Raw genomic sequence first — 21,841 nt, 5'->3', positions numbered from 1 at the left:
CACCGGAAACCTCCGGCGCCGGCGCCGGGCCAGGGGGCGCCCGGGAGCTGCCGGGACACCTAGGCCGGGCTGTGCCGGGAGCCGGTCCCCGCCCCGCATGGGGTCCTCGGGGCCGGAGCCGGGACCACGCGCGCACGACCTCACGCGGAGTCAAGGGGCATGGTCCGCAGCTCCCTGCGTTTCCCGCCAGGACGAGGACCTCTGTGCTGCGACCCCGGCCATAGCGCCAGGGGAGGAGGAGGACTTTAAGAAACTGGACTCTCCTCCTTGAGAGGTAGCGAAAAGGTGCTTAAGGGACACTGCGACCGGTTGCATAGAAAACCGGACTCTTTCCCTTCTTTCCGTTGCACTGAGGTGGAGGGTTACTGTATCCTTATTTAGGGTACAAGTTGCCGCCCTCACATTCATTCTCTGAGCCTGCTCGTAGTTCGCTGCACCTTCTGGTGGTGAGAATTCTTCGAAGCCTTGTACATTATATAGTAGTCCTCTTATCTGTCTTAGTGACTATCAGAAAACTCACCAGCTCAAATGTCACTTTGTGGAGTTTGACTTTTATCCTTTTATTGTAGTTATTTAAATTGCACTGGTTTATCTTACCGTACTTATTTGAACGCCCATCTCCCCACACTTTTACTCTTGGCACTCTCGGTCCGTATAGTATACTGTGTAGTGAGAGCACAGTAAAGTTGAGCATTAATGACTGCTTCATCTTGAACTGATCAAAGCTGATGTCATCATACATTTATGCTCAGACACAAAGTCACCGGTTTTAAGTACTATGATCATCAGAAAACACAACGGTTTGTTTCTAAATCTTTACATACTTTTCAAATAATCTTTTCAGATACTGTTTGGAGAACTGTTACAAGTTCCATTAGTAACCTGCTAAATGAGCCACATTATCTGGATTTCTTTTTTTCAAATAATCGCAATGCAGAAACATGGTATTATTCTAAAGCAATTCACAGGACTAACTCATTTACTCTTCATGTAAGGTTTTGCTTCTAAAGGAACTACTGCTTTATTATAATTTCATACTTTGCCCACCCCTTACTAATAAGGGCAGTAGCCATAAAAAGTGCTTTCTCAGGTTAGTTGCCACCAATCTATTTTGTCACATACAGGAAATACAACTTTTCTGTCAGTTGATTCAAAAAGAACACACAAGCTAGTTTGCCTCTAAGTGATATGCAATAAAGATATAGAGATATATAAGAACACATGAGAACAATATATGAGAAAGGCTTCTAAAAATAGTCTTATTACAAGAGCAGACAGGGCAACCCAACTGTTGCCAGGTGCACATAGTGCTATTTTAAATGGCTAACAATTAAGTTGTGGTCATTCAGACTCAGAGAAGACAAAATGTAAGGGGGTTTTAAGAACAAGAGGTTGAGTTCTATCATACAGTAACAGCCATTCTTAACATAGAAATTTCCCTCCCAAAATATCAATGTGAAAGTTTAGTTTTAAATGATAAACTCAAATGTCTATTAATAGTAGACTGATGAATAAACTATAATACACTCATACAATGCAGAGCTAGGCAGGTGTAAAAAAGGACTGAAAAATATCACTATACACTGCAGGATATATTAAGTGGAAAAAGCACAGTAGAAAAACAATGTGCAATATACTACACTGAGGAAAGGCAACATATATGTATTTATGTATATAAATTGTTATTTACAAATAGAATAACAACATTAAAATGATTACCTATAGGAAGAAGGAAGGAATATAGGTATAAGGAACAAAGAAGATAAGTTCTCCAAATGTACACTGTATAGATGTGACTTTAGAATCAGTAAACATTTTACATTATAAAACAAAAGTAAATTTTAAGAAGTAATCCTTGAAAACTGACAGTAAAATGAAACAAATCCAACTGTCATTCAGTTGTGGCATTTACCTCAACAGGGGTACTAAACCAAGTGACTCTGAAATAGAATCTGTACATTTGGTGAAATGTACCTTCAGGATTAAGAGAATTACAATAAATCACAAACTGCTTTCAGAAGCCAAATTACTGGTGGCAGTGTTGGTTGGTTGGTTGGGATAAACTGGTCAGGAGTAATTAAGATGGTATCTTTGAAGCTAAAATTTTTGACATGCAGTATAGCTATAAGCCTGATGGAAGCTGTAGTTCCAAATTTGAATAAGTGTGAACTAACAATATATTTTATCCTTAAAAACAAATCTCTCCATCATCTGTTGAAAAGGCCTAGAAACAACCAACCCAGTATTATAGCAAGAAACACTCCTTGTGCCCAGACTGTGATCTTGGCAAACACTTTCCCATTTAAGGAACATGGTATCCAAAGAAAAATGGATAAATTGGTATACCCAAAGAAAAATCATCTTAGACGTGGGGCAGGAAATGTACTAGAAAAATCTGAAAGATCTTACAGGAGGATGCAAGGAAGCAATCAAAGGCTATGAGAGTCATACCATAAGGACTCAGGAACCAATTTGAGAAGACTCCCTCCAGTCAAAATTGGAATAATTTAAAAGCATCCATTGCGTAACTATAATGGATTGAAGCACAAATGTACTCAAATATTGAATTCAAAAAGATCCAACTAGAGATTTTCCTGGTGGTCCAGAGGTTAAGAATCCACCCCGCCAATATAGGGTACATGGGTTCAATCCCTGGCTCAGGAAGATTCCACATGCCTAGAAGCAACTAAAGCCCATGTGCCACAACTACTGAAGCCCAGACCCTGCAAGCAGCAACAAAGAACAGCCCTGGCTTGATGCAACTACAGAAAGCTCACACACCAATGAAGATCCAATGCAGCCATAAATAAATAAATAAATAAATAAATAAATTTTTTTAAAAAATCCAACTAATTGATTAAATACACAAGCCAAAAACCTCATTTCTCATCTTTGATGACAGAAAGGAACCAATTTTAATTGTGAAATTTGGTAAAGGAAAAGAATGAAGCATATTTATCTTGCCTTTCCTATATGAATTATGATGCAAGTATCCAAATAGTTGATGAGGAAAAGTTACCTTTTACAGAAACATTTCAGATTTAAGTAAGTCATACTTCTGAAACTGAAACTTGCTTCAAAATAATATAATTAATAGGAAGCACAAGCAAAATATAAAAAACAGAATGGACCATAAATTGAATGCTATTAAAAAGCAAATGTTAATAAGTTTATGGGACTCATTTACCTGCTATTTCTTTTATGTAACTTTGAAATTTTGTATAATCATTACATCACAAGTTTGCTAAATGTGTTCTAAGTTTGCCACTCATATATTGATATTTTGGATAGCTCACAGAGTGTTAGCATGAACTATCCGCAGAATACAGCTTATCGGTTCTCTGATATATCCAATTACTTAAACCATAAATGAAAGCTATTGAAATTTTAAGCAAGCAAATTTTGACTAAATTTGATCTTATGCTACAGTTCATCTATATACTTACAGTTTAACAGAAGCAGGAAGGGAAGCAGCATTGGATAGTTAATGGTTCAGAGCTTGGACTCTGTAGCCCAACAGCATAAATTATTTGCCATATGACCTTGAGCAATTGCTTAACCTTTTTTCATTTTAAAAATGAAGATGATAATGGTATCAACTTTAAAAGGATCTGAAGATATAGTACAGGTACACAATCTCTTTTCCAAAATCTTTGGTACCATACATGTTCCTGAATTTTTTTTTAATAAAATAGGTTATGCACACCATCCAAACACTCTAACACCATGATCTGCAAAATGCATGAATGCTCACACTAAGTGAGATAAAGCCTGTAAAAGCCTCGTGTTAGTGAAGGTCAAGCTTTACTACCAAAACAGATTTGACAAGCTTATTTTTAAAAAGCACTTGGTTTTCAGAGCTTTCTAGATTTTGTGACAGTGGATAAGTGATTATGATTCCATATAAGCGAATTCCTTAAACAAAAGCAAAGCAAGCACTGTGTTCCCTATTATCACCCATGACCACAAATTTTTGTTTAATAATGTGTATTGGTAAAAATTAAGATTATCATTTAAAAAAAGACATATAGGCATGGAACACCTCTACCTACCATACTCTGACAGTCACTACCTGTAAAAGAGAGTTGCAACAGAAAAACCTCCCATTAGCCCTTGCCTAGTATTATTTGAGGACTGAAATGAAATTTAGCTTACTTGGGAGTAGGTCAGTATGGGGAATAAATTCAGGACAGCACTATGAATAAATTCTCTATATCACAATTGTGGATTACTGCAGCATTGTAAGGTTTTATTTGAGAAAATGTATTTTTTAAGGTATTTATATTTAATTTCCATTCTATCTTGTTAAAGGATCTTGATTTGCTAAAAGTTAGCTGAGTATATGTAAAGGCAATAGGGCTTCCCTGGTGGCTCAGACAGTAAAGAATCTGCCTGCAATGCAGGAGACCCAGGTTTAACCCCTGGGTCAGGAAGATCCCATAGAGAAAGGAATGGCAATAGCTTAAAAGTACTTTAAAGGATCAAAGTTGCAGAGTTCAAAGTACCAGTAATATGAAGTCAAAATAACTTGTGAATGGAGGATACTTACACAGAAGAACTACAAAAACGATTTTCATGACCCAGATAATCACAATGGTGTGATCACTCACCTAAAGCCAGGCATCTTGGAATGTGAAGTCAAGTGGGCGTTAGAAAGCATCACCACAAACCAAGCTAGTGGAAGTGATGGAATTCCACTTGGGCTATTTCAAATCCTTAAAGATGATGCTGTGGAAGTGCTGCACTCAATATGACAGCAGATTTGGAAAACTCAGCAGTGGCCACAGGACTGGAAAAGGTAAGTTTTCATTCCAATCCCAAAGAAAGGCAATGCCAAAGAAAGCTCCAACTACCGCACAATTGCACTCATCTCACACGCTAATAAAGTAATGCTCAAAATTCTCCAAGCCAGGCTTCAGCAATACATAAACCGTGAACTTGCAGATGTTCAAGCTGGTTTTAGAAAAGGCAGAGGAACCAGAGATCAACATTCAATGGAACATCAAAAGCGAGAGTTCCAGAAAAACATCTATTTCTGCTTTATTGACTATGCCAAAGACTTTGGCTGTGTGGATCACAATAAACTGTGGAAAATTCTGAAAGAGACGGGAATACCAGACCACCTGACTTGCCTCTTGAGAAACCTATATGCAGGTCAGGAAGCAACAGTTAGAACTGGACATGGAATGACAGATTGGTTCCAAATAGGAAAAGGAGTACGTCAAGGCTATATATTGTCACCCTGCTTATTTAACTTCTATGCAGAGTACATCATGAGAAACGCTGGGCTGGAAGAAGCACAAGCTGGAATCCAGATTGCCAGGAGAAATCTCAATAACCTCAGATATGCAGATGACACCAACCTTATGGCAGAAAGTGAAGAATAACTAACAGCCTCTTGCTGAAAGTGAAAGAGGAGAGTGAAAAAGTTGGATTAAAGCTCAACATTCAGAAAATGAAGATCATGGCATCTTGTCCCATCACTTCATGGCAAATAGATGGGGAAACAGTGGAAACAGTGGCTGACTTTATTTTTGGGGGCTCCAAAATCACTGCAGATGGTGACTGCAGCCATGAAATTAAAAGATACACTCCTTGGAAGGAAAGTTATGACCAACCTAGATAGCATATTAAAAAGCAGAGACATTACTTTGCCAACAAAGATCCATCTAGTCAAGGCTATGGTTTTTCCAGTAGTCATGTATGGATGTGAGAGTTGGACTATGAAGAAAGTCGAGTGCCAAAGAATTGATGCTTTTGAACTGTGGTATTGGAGAAGACTCTTGAGAGTCCCTTGGACTGCAAGGAGATCCAACCAGTCCATCCTAAAGGAGATCAGCCCTGAATATTGATTGGAAAGACTGATGTTGAAGCTGAAACTCCAGTACTTTGGCCACCTGATGTGAAGAGCTTACTCATTTGAAAAGACCCTAATGCTGGGAAAGACTGAGGGCAGGAGGAGAAGGGGATGACAGAGGATGAGATGGTTGGATGGCATCCCCAACTCAATGGACATGAGTTTGGGTAAACTCCGGGAGTTGATGGTGGACAGGGAGGCCTGGCGTTCAGGGGGTCGCAAAGAGTCAGACATGACTGAGTGATTGAACTGATACTGGTTATATCTGTTATTTGAATACAGAAATATTTCAAGACTTTAAGAAGAATATCTTGATACACTTTAAGACCTTAAAAAGACACAAATCATCCTTACAGTAATTATACAAGAAGGTAAATTCTTACAATTATATTTTCCAAAAACATATCTTCATTAGGAAAACTATGCTGAATTCCTATAAAACTCTGAGTAAAATAACTCATAAAAAATCTGGACTTACCCTCATTTTCTTAAAATAAGAATTTCAAAGTTATACAAGTCATCTATCTTCATAAAACAGAACTGTCTTCACTTATTGATACTGACCACTCTAAATCATGTTAAAAATGAAATACATTATTACTACTTTAAAATCTTTATTCAAATCAGAATCATGCTTATTATTTACATTATCTTTCATTTAGAATTAAAATATAGTATCAATTAAGATATAATATCAAGTAGTTTTAAATCATACTTTTAGCCCTTTACAAAATATGAAGTTAAAGTTGTTATGTTTTAAAACTGAACAAAACTAGGGAAATTAGACTCAAATGAAAATGAAAAATTATGATACGTTAGAACATACATGTACACATACTAGACAAAGAGTAGTAAAACAAGATAAAGTATAGTCACTTTCTATTTTTGTCTATTTTCTATATATTATAAATCACATACTTTTAATTAAAATTATGTAAATAAAACTTTCAATTAATAAGTGCAAAATGAAGGATTATAAGAGAAAACTTTTCCTGAACTTTTCTTTTCACTTACTTAAACTACATGTTTCCCTAGGTCAGAAATTTCCCATATCTAGAATATCTTAAAAATCAAAGATTTGATGCATCCCCACATGCTACACACTATACAATTCGAAGTTCTCTAAAAAGAGGTAAACAAAGAAATGGTACTCTCAATTTGGCTTCCCAAGAGTTAGAAGGATGCCCATAATCTGTGCTTACTTGTCTATATGGAAACGACAATGTTCATACCTTTTACTCTTTTTTTAAATATTCTTAACATTATTATGATTTATATTATCTATTTTCTTTCAAGAATGGAAACATCTGACTGCAAACTATTTTCTTATCTATTAAAATACATATATTTTCTAGAATATGGATAGATAATTTTTAATGACAAACAGCAAAATATAGCAACCAATATCCAATAGGTATTCTGCCACTTAGTGGAGTTTTTCAAGAAAGTAATTGGTATACTTTCTCAATTTATAGATGTATTGGAAAATCTAAACATATAATAAAACAAACTCATTTATGAATATCAGCTATTAATTTGTGGATAAAGAACATTATGTGGTAATATACAGTCAATGACTTAAATATTAAATAGCTGCTGTTATTTTTAAATTAAACTAAAAACACCATAAAATTTTAAGTTGAATTGATTTTATTAATGTTAATAAGGATTAAGAAAAGAGAATGTTTAATATTATAAAATTATAAAGTAAAGGAATTTTATCTCAATCCACTGAAGGATTTTTTCCCTCTTCATTAATGGATACCATAAAAAAACAATTTCATAATTCCTAAACTTCTGGTTTCAAAAACTTGATAGAATTTTGCAACTTGTGTTTCCCGTATTTTCTAATTCTGTAAATTTCCTATTGCTATCAATTTGGTCATTCTGTCAACCCCTGAATATTAATAATAATTTTTAAAAAAGAAAAGCTATTTTACTGCTTTTTACCACTAAAATATAGAAAATGAATTTTATGAATTTGGCTCACACTGAAAGAATATTTATTAATGCTACAAATCAGAGATCCAATGACAGAAATACTGTCTTGAATCCAAAAAGAACAAAAATGAGGTCACTTGAATTGCCCTGAAAAGCATTCCACAATCTTCAGCATGGCTTACTTGTAGCTATACTCTAAAGTTCTAGTGTTTAAAATGTAACTAAAAACTAAGTGAGAGTCCTTATTTTCAAGTAAAGGCATCTAAATGACTTTAAGTAATAAAATCTATCCAAATATTTCACAAGTCTAAAACAGCTGAGAAGGAATAGCTATTTTTTCAGCTATTCTACACTGTTTTTGATTTTAAAGGTCCAAGAAAAAAATTAAATGATACATTACAGAGAACTGCAAAATGTCAAACTTAACTCCTGTAATTTCTCTATTTTGTTATGAATATTATTATGAATGTCAACATTTACTTTTAATGTGCCAAAAATAAGACTTTACAAAATGTGAACAATTAAAAAGAAAATTACATTAGTAATTTTATTTCTTTTGATTCATTTTATAGGGTGCTAAAACAATACCTCTTCAAAAACCACTAAAATGTTAATGAAGTTATCACAAAATCTTTTTAAGTAGATTTTTCCACTATTCAATTATGCCTAGATAACTTTGAATAGCTACAGCTTTCTCCAAATAGGTACCAAAGTTTGTACAGACTTACTTGTGAAATCTGACTGAATTAAAACTTGAGATCACAAAAATTTTTAAGTTTTAATTATTTACCTTTTAAACTTCAGACTTTTTTTTAAAGAAAAAAATTAGTTCAAAATTTTAATAACTGCAGATTTAGTAATATTTTTACTTGAAAACAATGTCCATTTTCATGAATCGCAATTAAGATATATTGAAGATTTAAATGTGAAAGATTTCAAAGTGTCAATGTTACTATAACTCTTTAAATGTTCTCAATATATACAAAAACATACAAATTATAGATACAATTAGTTATATATCTACAATACAACATATGAACCATTCTCCTTCTCTAACCATACTGATATGAGGATCAAGTAATAAATCTCTGTGCTATTCAAGGCAAAAAAAAAAAGACCTTTTAAAAAATAAATCTTTTAAAGAATAGTTTTAAAAATAAAGTTCAAATATTGCACAAAATAATTTAACTGGAAATATTACTATATACTATAAAAGAATTTTTTCAATTTTTTAACACTACAGTAAATTCCACCTTCTAATTCTATAAAAGAATTTATTGGATGTCTGCACGTAGATATTAAATGTTTACATTCAGCTTGATGGGAATGTAATTTGCAGAAGTTAACTGAGTCTTTGTCTTAAAAGTTCATCTATTTGAGTCTTATACATATTTTTTACATCTTCAAGATCTAATCGAAGTTCTTCTGCCTCTTCTGCTTTTTCTCCATACATCTGCAGAATAGTGTTGTATCTTTGATCCAAATCCTATAAAATAAATTTGTTTATAACTTTTAAATAATGGTACAGAAAATCTTTAATATTATATTTATATTATCATAAATAAGCCACCAGTAAAGACATTACAATCTAAATAAAAGTATATAGTCATCTCTCATAAAAATTAAACTTGCACTTTAGTCTGTTAGAATAAAAGACTAAAAAAAACAATACTAGACTAGATAGCTATTAATCTTAACATATCTCTTCACTAAATGTACAACTGTAGATTTAGTAGCTTAATCTGTCTTTTCTCCCATTAATTTCAGCACATTTGATGCAATTTAAGTGTATGATTCCCAGTAGTTTTATCAGGCATTTACCCCAAAAGAAAATATATTCTCATATATAGGTTAATAGCAATTGGCAATCCAAATATGCTAATTGTGAGGATACATTTAACATTAATCAATAAAATATTACTCAGATCATGCAAAAGTTCAGGATTATTAAAGCCTTGGCCAAATGAAATCTAGTTATTTTCCTATGCTGGGACTAAACATGATTGTGAAAAATCACTGTGCATGTAAACTGAAAATAAGAGTGAAGGATACTTACCCTTAGCTGCATTCGAAGTTTGGGTATCTCCTTCACTTTCTCTTCAAGTTCATCATTTTGATTTGTTAATTTAACTAGCTCTTCAGCCATTATGGAGCGTGTTTTTTCTAGATTGCCAATTTCTAGCTGAGGCACATTACCAGAGAGTGATTTAAATCAAATATATCTTGTTTAATAATCCCATTAATATAAACATATATAATGTGCTAATTTTTAAGAAATAGATATGTGAACATATAACCAAGAACAAGCTCGCTCTTAAATAAAAGGAAATAGTGGCACAAAAAAGGGTTTCAACTTTCCTCAGAGGTATATCATTCACAGGATTTAGATTTACTATGAGAAAGAAAGAACTAAAGAAAATTTAATAATCTGTTGTAACATGCAATTCTATATTTTTCTCTAATCTAAGGAAATAGTAATATATTTCAGTTATTCTGTGGTTTAGTCCCTAGATTGTATCCAACTCTTGCGACCCCATGGACCGTAACCTGCCAGGCTTCTCTGTCCATAAGGTTCTCCAGGCAAGACTATTGGAGTGGGTTGCCATTTCCTTCTCCAGGGGATCTTCCCGACCCAGCGATCAAACCCGGGTCTCCTGTAGTGCAGGCAGATTCTTTACCGACTGAGCTACCAGGGAAGCAAAAACTAACTTTAATGTAGTACCAACTGTGCAGGTCATATTGGTAAGAACTTATCAACTACCAAAGAAGTTTGTTTGCACCCTCAAGCATTACATAGAGCTACATAAACATAAAAGGTATTAAGATCATGCTGATCTATTTTCTTCCGATTCAAGGACATCTTCTTTAATAAGAGTTATATTTTCAGCTAACTAAAATCATAAAATAAGAACGGAAAAGTTCTCCTTTTGAGTGTATCAAGTTTAACAATGAAAACAGGTAAGTAAAATGTTTTAACATTTCCCATCACATTAAGTTTATGAAAAGCAAGATGAGATAAGAGGATGCCTCACTCACACTCTTTCCTTTTTTGTATAGCAGGTTACAGTTCTAATCTCTCTCATCACCTTTGTTCTTTCCTCATAGGGGGTGCTGGAGTAACTTATCTATGAGGTGAATCTGGGAAGAATTAAATGGCTATGCTCAGCTCAGCAACTTACCTTTTGTCATGTCTGGAAAAAGCTCCCTGCAAGGAGCTCTCTGCTTCTAGATGCCTCTAAGTCTTACTGAGGCAGGCTACCTATCACATGTGGGGAGGCCTACTCTAGCCTATCATTTTCTGTGACCGTCTCCCAAATTCTGGCACTCAGCAGACCCATCTGACTTTCATCCTTGGCTAATTTCTCCAACCAGCCTTTATTGTTAATATACATGATTTATTTGGGGCTTTATAGGCCACCATCACTTTATTTCTCAATTTGCTCAAAAAGCAGGTGGAAATGAAGGATGCAACTTTCTGGGCCTCAAAATTTCATTTACTTGTATAGCACATTTCATTTTTACAATACCTGTAAATGAGAAATTTCTCCTTCCCTTAGCTTCAACTGAGACTGTAGATTTTCAATAATGCTTGATCCCGCTCCCATCCTTACAGCATCATAAAGATTGCTTCCATTTGCTGACATAGACATTGGTCCAAATGAGTGATCATGAGGCTCATCCTATGTTAATTACAGAAAGTACATACAGTTATTTAGCTACTATAGACTATGCACAAGGTTCAAACAAAATGGTTTGGTCAGTTCTTGCTTTAAATTGTCTATGATTTTCTTAAAGGCAGAAAATTTTCTCTATTTCCCCAGTGCAATTAGCACTCCCTTACAAAAATGCAGATAAATTGTTCATAGAATGGCAAGGTCATCGTGAGAGCCAAACTACTATCCTGCACACTCTCTTTATTATTATTCAACTTAAGAATGCATACAAAACATAAAACATCACCTGAGACAGAAAAGATGTCTGTAGGCCTGCCATATCAACTCCACTTATCGAACTTGAACGTGATATTGTAGGAGTGCTAGAAACAGAAAACGGTTTCCGCTCCTTAGGGTGTAAAGAAAAAAAAAATTAAATTCAGATTAAAAGGTAAAATGTTAAATAAAAAGGCAAGAAACTTTCCTAGGATCAATGACAACAAAGATTCATTCTAATTTCCTCATAAAATGGTTACAGATATGATTTCTGAAGTCTTATCAAAAGCACAATTATTTAGTAATTTAAAAGTATAGCCAAAGTTGATCAAATCATCACAGGACTCATTTATATTCTACAATATAATTTGGTTTACGTTTAATGAAATGTGAATGTTTTTAACAGAGCAATTATATGAACTGTTTCATATTATATAACATATCACCAATTAAATATATTTCTCTAGAATAAGATTACCAAGATTTACAAACTGTAATGTTTCTGGCTTATCCATTTTATTTTTACTGTATTTTAGACCAAATAAATTTAGAAGGTAGTCTCAATGTACATATAGGTGGTTTTAACATATTATGCTAATTACGGAGTACACTCCTTTAAATACAGGAAACTCTCGTTAGAAAAATTACCTTCATTAACCAGAAACAAAGTGAACAAACCAGTTTCACGCCCAGGTGCCTATGGGCCAAATGAGGTGCATCAGTATCACTGAGAGACCACAAAATTCATTTAAAAAGGGACAAGACATTCCATAATTCATCTCCTAGAAATCACAGATCTCTTTGTATAAACTCAAGTCACTTTGGATCTACTCAGGAGAACACTGATTATACTACTAGAATTCATCACTATACTGAGAGAACACTGATTATACTACTAGAATTCATCACTATACTGACTTTAAATGTTAAGAAATGGTATTTATAAAGTTTAGCTTGAATTACAAAACAATGACTAATCCCAAGAGCTACTAACTGGTTACATCAAAAAAGAAAATAACAAAATTTAATACCTTTTCTTTTACTGCTTCTTGAGTGAAAATTGCTTTCTTCCTCTCTTGTTCAACTTTCATTTTCTCCATTTCTAACTGACTATTCAACAGTGTCTAATGGAGAGAGACAGTCAGGTTATTCCTGTGAATCTAAGTCATCATAAGTCAATCTCCAAATTAGGAATATAAGGTATACAGTCTTATTTGTTCTACCACTAAAGACCCAAGTACCAAAAGCAGAAACATCACCCATTTTGTGTTGTCATCTCATTAACTTGCTACCATTCCCAACCATTCTCTAATGGAAGCTCTAAGAGGTAAGTGAACACTAATAGAAATACCTTTTCTTTCCTTGTCTCTTCAAGTGTTCTTACATATTCATCTTTTAGGTTTTCTAATTCGACCTGGTACCTATTAAGCCAAAGGGAATTAAACAAAAAAAGATGATAGTACAGACTATTAAAAACATACTACTATATTACCTCTAGTTATATACTTAGTAGTCATTTTTATCATCAGCTTGATTTTCCAACTGTATTTTCCAGATTACCTGGGTTTTATTCAGAAGCTAAACTACCATGTCTGTGTATTTTTTGGTTCTTTGGGTTAAGATTTCATTTAAAAAGAGACTTCCTAAATAGAATTTCGAATACCACCATTCCATAATATTAATACGTTCAGATTCTGCAAAAGCATTATGGAGTTCTACGAAAATGTCTGCAAAAGTTCATATTCTTTAGTTTATAAATCATTTTTCCCTGACTACTTTTTTTAAAAAGTAAAACTTCCAAAGAACTCTCAGGATAAAACCCGTCCTCACAGCCTTAATTAACTTCACACAGATAGATGTTACAGCTTGTGATTTCCAAAGAGCCCAGACGTTTATTTAGAAAGAGGAACAATGCTTAAACCCTTGTCATACACAAATAACTCCAGTGTGTGGTCTTCAACTACTTTGTGGTCACAGACTCCTTCAAAAAAATCTGATTAAAGCAATGAATCCTTTCCCTAGAAAATGCAAATACATTCAGAACATGCCACACATGTTCAAGAGACTATACAAGGTTCAGTGACTCCTAAACCTAACTTGGTTCCACATCCTAATTAGTAATGACCCTGACATTAAACACTAAAAGTATGTATTTCCAGTTCTCAGTGTGATGAAGTTAAAAACCAACAGCATATTTTTCAAGTGCTTTAAAATGTCAAGACACTATCAAGAATAACACTCAAGAAACATGCTCACCTATTATTTTCATCCTCTAGTTTTCTTAGCCTATTTTTCTCTGATTCTAGCTGAGCCTGAAATCTACTATTTTCTTGTCTTAAGAGAGAATTTTGTGACTCCATGGAAGACATTTGAATTTTGTTAGCAAGAAGTTCTTCTGTGGCCGCACGTTCTCTCTCAACTGCAGCTGCCAACAAGGTCTGGGATTCACCTGATGGTAGGATAAGTAAGAAATTTCAATCATATATACATATATTCAAGAGGCCAAGATAATAATACCAAACAGAATCTGACTTCAAACTTCTAATGATGCAAATAGCCACACTTAAAACTGTTTAAATATTCACTGAGTAAGGCAAACTTGCCTACAGAGACAAATTTTACAAATCTTAATTTATAGGTGCTTTACCATTTTTTTCACCAATATATTTTAATTTGAAAGTGGAGTCATGTATCAGCAGAGTAGTGAATCAACAGTGCTGGATCAACTGGATAGTCAAAGGCAAAAAAAAAAATAACCTCAAACTAATCTTCACAACATATATGAAAATTAACTCAAATGGATTACATACTTAAAAGTAAAATAAAATATATTGAAGGGGGGGCAAAACAGGTGAAGGGGATTAAGAGGTACCAACTACCAAGTATAAAACAGGTAAGCTGCAAGGATGTAATGTACAGCACAGGGAATACAGCCAATATTTCATCAAACTTAATATGAAGTCTGATCTATAAAAAAGTCAAATTACTATTGTATACCTGAAACTAATAGAATACTGTAAGTCAACTATATTTCAATTTTTTTTTTAATCATAAAATTTTTAGGAAAAAATCAAAGAAATCTTCAGGATCCAAGGATAGGCAAAGAGTACTTTGGTTTAACACAAAACCATGAGCCATAAACAGAAAAACTGATAAATCAGACTTCCTCAAAATTTTAAACTTTGGCTCAATGTGAAAAAAATGAAAATACAGGCTACATACTTGGAGGAAATAAATACAAACCATATTATCTAAGACTAGTATCTAGATTACATAAAGAAGCCTCAAAACTCACTAGTTAAAGTATAAATGGTCCAATTAGAAAATGGGCAACAGACACAGTTTACTGACGAGGATGTACTAATGGAAAATAAGCATATAAAATGTCATTCACCATCTTTCATGAGGAAAATGCAAATTAAAATCATAATAAGGCATCATTACACCCCTGTCTGAATGACTAAAAGAAAAAATAGGGGCAAACACCAAAAGAAAATGCTGGCAAGGATGTAAAGAAACTAGATTACTCTCATAGACACAGCCACTTTGGAAAACAGTTTGGCATTTGCTTAAAAAACTAGGCACACAACTAGACATACAACCCAGAAATTGCACACATGGGCATGTATCCAGAGAAATGAAAACTTAAGTTCACACTAAAACCTGTACACAAATGTTCATTACAGCTTGATCTGCACAGACCAAATCTAGATACAGCCCAGACAGCCTTTGTTAGGTAGATGGTCAAACAAGATGTGCTATATATAAACACAGAAAAAATACTCAGCAGTAAAGACTAAATCTCTAATATACACAAGAACCTGCATGAATCTTCAGGGAATTATACTGAGCAAAAAAAGTCCATTCCCAAAATGTCACATATTATACAATTCTATTTATATAACATTTTGAAATTCCAAAAGTTCAGAAATAGAGGATTAATGATTGCCAGAAATTTGGGTCTGGGAGGGAAGGCCAAGAGGGTGGTAGTACAGTTTTAAAGGGCAAAATGAGGGGTCTTTGTGGTGTTCGAACTATTCAATATCTTGACTGTAGTGACAGATATATGAACCTACACGTGGTCAACTTGTATAAAACTTAATACACACATAGCCATAAACACACATACATAGACAAGAGAGTACCAGTATTCTGGGCAAATCAGAATAAAATCAGAAGGTTGTTTCAATGTCAATACCTTGGTTGTGATATTCTACTACAATTTTGCAAAACATTAAAATCTGAGTATTGGGGAAAGTGTGCAAGGGACCATTCCATATCACTTCTGCATATATTATAACTATGTATGAATCTAGTTATCTCAATAGAAAATTTCAACTTAAAAAACAAAAGACTAGTGGATAAAATTTTGAGATTTAACCAAGGCAAAAATTTTCATATTTTTCCCCACTAAAGTAGACCCAGTCATATCTGTTTTACATTATATATTCTTTTCTATACTGTATCTATGCTCTTATTTATAGCATTATAAAGTATGTTTGTCCTGTGGCTTTGCCTACACTGTAGCACAATACCATATACACTCTCAGGTAAAAGCCACAGAAATAAAGGCTTCTAGCTTCAATTTTATTGCTAAATAAGTATTTGTTTTAGAAGGTGTCATTTTCAGAGATCTCATACTTCATAACAAATCAGTCTCAAAAAGCTGTCCAACATAAATGACAGACCTAAAATTTATATCTAGAAATTAAACAGTAGATGAAGGTTCATCTGTTTAGGGATTTCTTTTTAAGCAGATGAATCGATTTCAGACAAAATCTTACATGAAACTACAAGGAAAAAAAAAAAAAAGGTTGTCAAAGGAGGCACTACTTTCATTAAAGAGGCCTGGAGGAAGCCCAGCACGTTACTTATCGAGCTTCCCTCTCACCATGACAGCCAGCACTAAGACATACAAGAGATCTACTGAACACTGTTTCAAACCCACTAATCTAGCTCACCCATCATGATTTTATAGGGCGTAGTCCAAAGAAGGTAAATGACTTGCTCCAGAGTGTTTGGCTGGATGATTGAAAACAAACCATAAAACCTATGACTCCAAATGTTTTGACACCCATTCACGTCGGCTTTTATCACTACACCATGATGTCTCTCAAATTAACAGTTAATTTTTGGCAAAGAAAAGAAACAGGAATTTTTCACCATTTGCTAGCTTCTGGGATATCTAATATATACATATTCTACATGTTTGTGCTTGAATAAGTATCTTAGAAAAAAATTTTCTTTTTATTAACAGCACAGGGTATTTTTGTAAAGAAGCAAAATATGGAATCTTAAGACTTCATAACATCTGTCTACCAGAATCTGAACTTGATTTAACTTAGACCTATCTCTGCTCCTGGAATCCCACCACTGACTGGAATCATATCTGATCTCTACCTCCTACACTACCGCCGACAAGCTAAAACAAGGTCAGATTTAGCAATGGACAAGGAAACAATAGACTGCAAAAGTTTGTAAAAATGAGCAGAAGAATGACAAGAAAGTATTTTAGACAGTACCTGACACATTATGTAAGGCATGGTTTGAAAAGAGTCAATTAAGATATTAGAAAATAAATGTAAGAGAGGAGAAGAGGTCAAAATCTACAAGTGAGACACAAAATAAAACCATCAGATTCAGTGAATTTCAATTTCATGCCATTACCCTAATTCTAAAACAGGATGAAGGGCTTAAGAACTGCATTGAGCTTAAGAACTAAAGCAGTTACCAAGTCTATCAGAAAGATTCTTCTCTAACTTCTCCCATGATGACGTCTGGGACCCTAGAGTTGCTTGCAAATTTTCTATCTGTCGAAGCAATGGTCTTGTTGTTGATGAAACACTTTGACTCAGTTCTTGGTTTCGATTCTCTGCTTCCTGGAGTCTCTGAATTATGACATTCTTAAGTCATTATTACTGACAGCAGTAAAAACACTAAAAATGCTAGCAAACAAACTTTATGAGAGATTTCGGGAAAAAATTATCTGTTTTCTATTACTTTCTAACTATTCAATCCTTAAGTTATAGTTAAGTTGCATAATGGAGTAACTAAGTACGTGCTTCTTTTCAAAGCATTTCTATGTAATGACAGCCTTTGATTACCTTAAGGTAATAAAGAGTATCATCCAAACTTCTTAGTAGCTGCCTTCTCTCTAAATATTTCTAAGTATTTATAAAAACAGGAAGATCAATATGAGTGGAATTTTCTTCCCCTTCTCCTGCACAACTTCACTGACTGAAATCAACAGAGTAGTAGCATAAAAATTAGGCATTGCTTTCTGCCCCACAGTAATCTAAGACTGATAATAATCAGCTATTACAAATGAAAAAAAACAATATACTACATATCTATCATGATAAAATTACTTTCTAGAAAACAAAATTAGTTTTTTTCTTATAAATTTCTGAAGTGCCCACTCTGATTTTATTCACATAAACCACATAAAAATACAGAAAATGAAGAGTATGGCAGAAATCTTCTCAACTTGAAGAACATTACCCAATTAAGTCATTTATTATTTTTAGAAAAACACATCTCAAGATTTGTATTTTAGGGAAACTCTGACAAGTACCTGCTGGAGTTCACTGATCTCATGGCGTAAATAATCCTCTTTTCTGGCAGCTGTTTGCTCTGCACGTTGCAGTGCCAGCCTAAGGTCCCCCACCTGCAAGAAGAGAACCAACACACTATCACAACCAATGTCAAGTATTATCTATAACTTCCTGCTATTATCTTTCGTGTTGACTTATGATTCATATATAATATGCTATGCTATCCAGTGAGCATTTACATACAATTATCACCTATCTCATTCTTCAGGCAATCCCTGAACCACATGTACTCAATATGTACTTATGAAAGCACAATAGGTGTACACACATACACACACATACACACATGAGCATATACATACGTACAAGGTCCAGACACTGACATACAATATAGGAGGAAACACAGTGCATCCATAAATGTTTGCAGTGTAAGGCAGAATGTGATAGGAACTATATAAGCTATAAAAACTGGCTGCTATATTCACACACAGCTGCACAGGTTGTAAACTTGCTACAGCCTTTTCAGAAAGCATTATGGCAACATATTGAAAGAATCATCAAACTTTTTACATTCTTTCATCTGATCATCCCAGTCCTGAGAATTCACTCTATAGAAACTGATCTATAAACATACAAAAATATTCTCTACACTGTCAGCTAGACTAACAAAAACGAAACAAGAAATACTGCAAATACCCATTAGCAGTAATTTATTTTTGCCAATGTTGATACAACATGAATATGCCCAATAAAAATTAATATGACCACAAAAAACATGCATAAATGTACAATTTAATCTTAAATGAAAAAAACTACAAAATAATATGAAAAAAGTGTGAAACTGTTAGTCACTCAGTCATGTCCAACTCTGCAACCCCATGGACTATATAGCTCGCCAGGCTCCTTCGTCCATGGAATTCTCCAGGCAAGAACACTGGAGTGGGGCCATTCTCTTCTCCAGAGGATCTTCCCAACCCAGGGATCAAACCCACATCTCCTGCATTGCATGTAGACTTTACCATCTGAGCCACCAGGGAAGCTCATATCAAATTATAAAAAAATATGTATATAGAGATAAGGACAAGAAATTAATACACAAACTGACAGTACTTGTAAAAGGTGATATTTGAATGGTAACCCCATGCACTCTTTATCTCAATTCTCTCAATTTTTCTTTATTGTCCCAATGTATTTTTAATTTAAAATATTAATATTTTATCTATCCCAGTGAGGGAGCAGCAGAAACACAAGGGGTATATGGACCATGGTGTGATCTACAACAGCAAAATATTGGAAACAACCCCAATACACATTAATAGTAACTGACTGAATGGTATAGTCACAGAATGATAAACTATAAAACTGTAAAAAGAAATTTAAAAAAAAATTCTATGCTGTATCATGAAATGATCACCAGGATGTTTTATTAAGTACATAGAGCAATCTATAAAACAGTATATTAACAAATAGAAAGCTATATTTTATGTAGAAAGGATGTGTGCTCAATCACTTATTCATGTTAGACTCTTTGCAACCCCATGGATTGTAGCCACCAGGGTCTTCTGTCCATGGAATTTTCCAGGCAAGAACACTGGAGTGGGTTGCCACTTCCTTCTCCAGTAAACTATACATTATGTAGAAAAGATGAAAGAGATACAAATAAACATGTGTAAAATGTATGTGTATATACACACATTGAGGAGGAATATAAATAAATGTAGGTATGGAATTTATTGCATTTACAAATAGAAACACTGAAAAAAAAAAACCTAATTGTAGTAAAATAGCTATTTATAGGTAAAGAAAGGGAATGGGGAGGGACAAATTTTGAAGCAAATGTTACCCTAGTATATTTTGCTATGTAGCTTTCACTTTGGAATGATGTAAATGTTTTACATATTTATGTAAAATTAAATTAAAAATGCAATGAGATCAGTGAGGAAAGAATAGTCTTTTCATCAAGTAGTGCTGGACAATTTGATATTCACATGCAAAAGACCTAAATGTGAGAACTAAGACTATAAAAATCATAGAAGGAAATAGGTGAAAATCTGTGTGATCTTGAATTAGGCAAGAGGTTCTTAAATATGATATCAAAAGCACAAGGAACACAACAAAAAATAAGTAAGTTGGACTTCATCAAAATTAAAAAACTTTTTTGTATCAAAGACATGCTGAAGAAAGTGAACATAGAAACTGGGAGAAAAATATTTACAAATTCCACATTTGATAAAGGTCTAGTATGCAGAATCAGAGAAAGCAATGGCACCCCACTCCAGTACTCTTGCCTGGAAAATCCCATGGGCAGAGGAGCCTGGTAGGCTGTAGTCCATGGGGTCACTAAGAGTCGGACATGACTGAGTGACTTCACTTTCACTTTTCACTTTCATGCACTGGAGAAGGAAATGGCAACCCACTCCAGGGTTCTTGCCTGGAGAATCCGAGGGATGGGGGAGCCTGGTGGGCTGCCATCTATGGGGCTGCACAGAGTCGGACACAACTGAAGCGACTTAGCAGCAGCAGCAGCAGTATGCAGAATATATAAGGAACTCTTACAAATGAACAATAAAAATGATAATATAAAAATGGGCAAAGGATTTAAATATTTGAATAAATTTCTCCAAAGGAGATACAGAAATCCAATAATCACATAAAAAGATGCTCAACATTATTAATAATTAAGGGAATATAAATCAATACCATATAACACCCCTAAAAGGGCTACAACGAAAAAAAAAAAAAAGACAATCAGAAACACTGGCAAGAATGTTGAGAAATTGAAACCCACATATATACGGCTGGTGGGAATGTAAAATGGTTCAGCCACTGTGGATAAGTCTGGTTGTTCCTGAAAAAGTTAAATGTAAGATTAGCATATGACCCAAGGGTATATATCTAAGAGAATTTAAAACATATGGTCACATAGAAATTTGTAAATTAATGTTTAGAGCAGCATTATTCATAATAACCTAAAAGTGTAAAAGCTCCTGGGTATATATCTAGAGGAAGTGAAAACACTAATTTGGAAAGATACACACCCTCCAATGTTTATAGCAGCATTGTTTACAATATCCAAGATATGGAAGCAAATAACTATCCATCATTAGATGAACAGATAAAAAGGTATGATACATATATAGCTGAAATACTACTCAGCCATAAAAAAGACTGGAATTTTGTCATGTGCAGCAACAGGGATGGTGTGTATTATGATTAGTGAAATAAGTCACAGAACAAATACTGTATAATATCACTTATATGCGAAATCTAAAAAAACAAAACTAGTGAATATAACAAAAATGAAACAGACTCACGAATTTAAAGAACAAGCTGGTGATTACCAGAGGGAACAGAAAACAAGGGAGGGGAAAATCAGAAGTACAAGACTAAAAGGTACTGCTGCTGCTGCTAAGTCGCTTGTCGTGTCCGACTCTGTGCGACCCCATAGACGGCAGCCCACCAGGCTCCGCAGTCCCTGGGATTCTCTAGGCAAGAACACTGGAGTGGGTTGCCATTTCCTTCTCCAATGCATGAAAGTGAAAAGTGAAAGTGAAGTCGCT

General features: G+C 34.2%; 1 protein-coding gene across 1 annotated transcript in view; it reads right to left on the bottom strand.

Moving 5' to 3' along the window:
• Positions 7,612 to 21,841, bottom strand: part of TMF1 (TATA element modulatory factor 1) — a 34,171-nt gene continuing 19,941 nt past the window's right edge. Inside the window, exons 9-17 of the mRNA XM_005695752.3 lie at positions 18,302 to 18,394; positions 17,459 to 17,615; positions 13,984 to 14,176; positions 13,079 to 13,148; positions 12,759 to 12,851; positions 11,759 to 11,860; positions 11,326 to 11,478; positions 9,855 to 9,980; positions 7,612 to 9,284 (exon numbers count right to left, since the gene is read on the bottom strand). Of these exons, the coding sequence (XP_005695809.2) occupies positions 9,141 to 9,284; positions 9,855 to 9,980; positions 11,326 to 11,478; positions 11,759 to 11,860; positions 12,759 to 12,851; positions 13,079 to 13,148; positions 13,984 to 14,176; positions 17,459 to 17,615; positions 18,302 to 18,394 (1,131 nt within the window). The 3' untranslated portion in view covers positions 7,612 to 9,140. The remainder of the gene's footprint in view (positions 9,285 to 9,854; positions 9,981 to 11,325; positions 11,479 to 11,758; positions 11,861 to 12,758; positions 12,852 to 13,078; positions 13,149 to 13,983; positions 14,177 to 17,458; positions 17,616 to 18,301; positions 18,395 to 21,841) is intronic.

This window comes from Capra hircus, chromosome 22 (genome assembly GCF_001704415.2).
Source record: "Capra hircus breed San Clemente chromosome 22, ASM170441v1, whole genome shotgun sequence".
Lineage (NCBI taxonomy): Eukaryota > Metazoa > Chordata > Mammalia > Artiodactyla > Bovidae > Capra > Capra hircus.
Note: the sequence above shows the minus strand (reverse complement) of the source record. Positions and strands in the feature narration are given on the sequence as shown.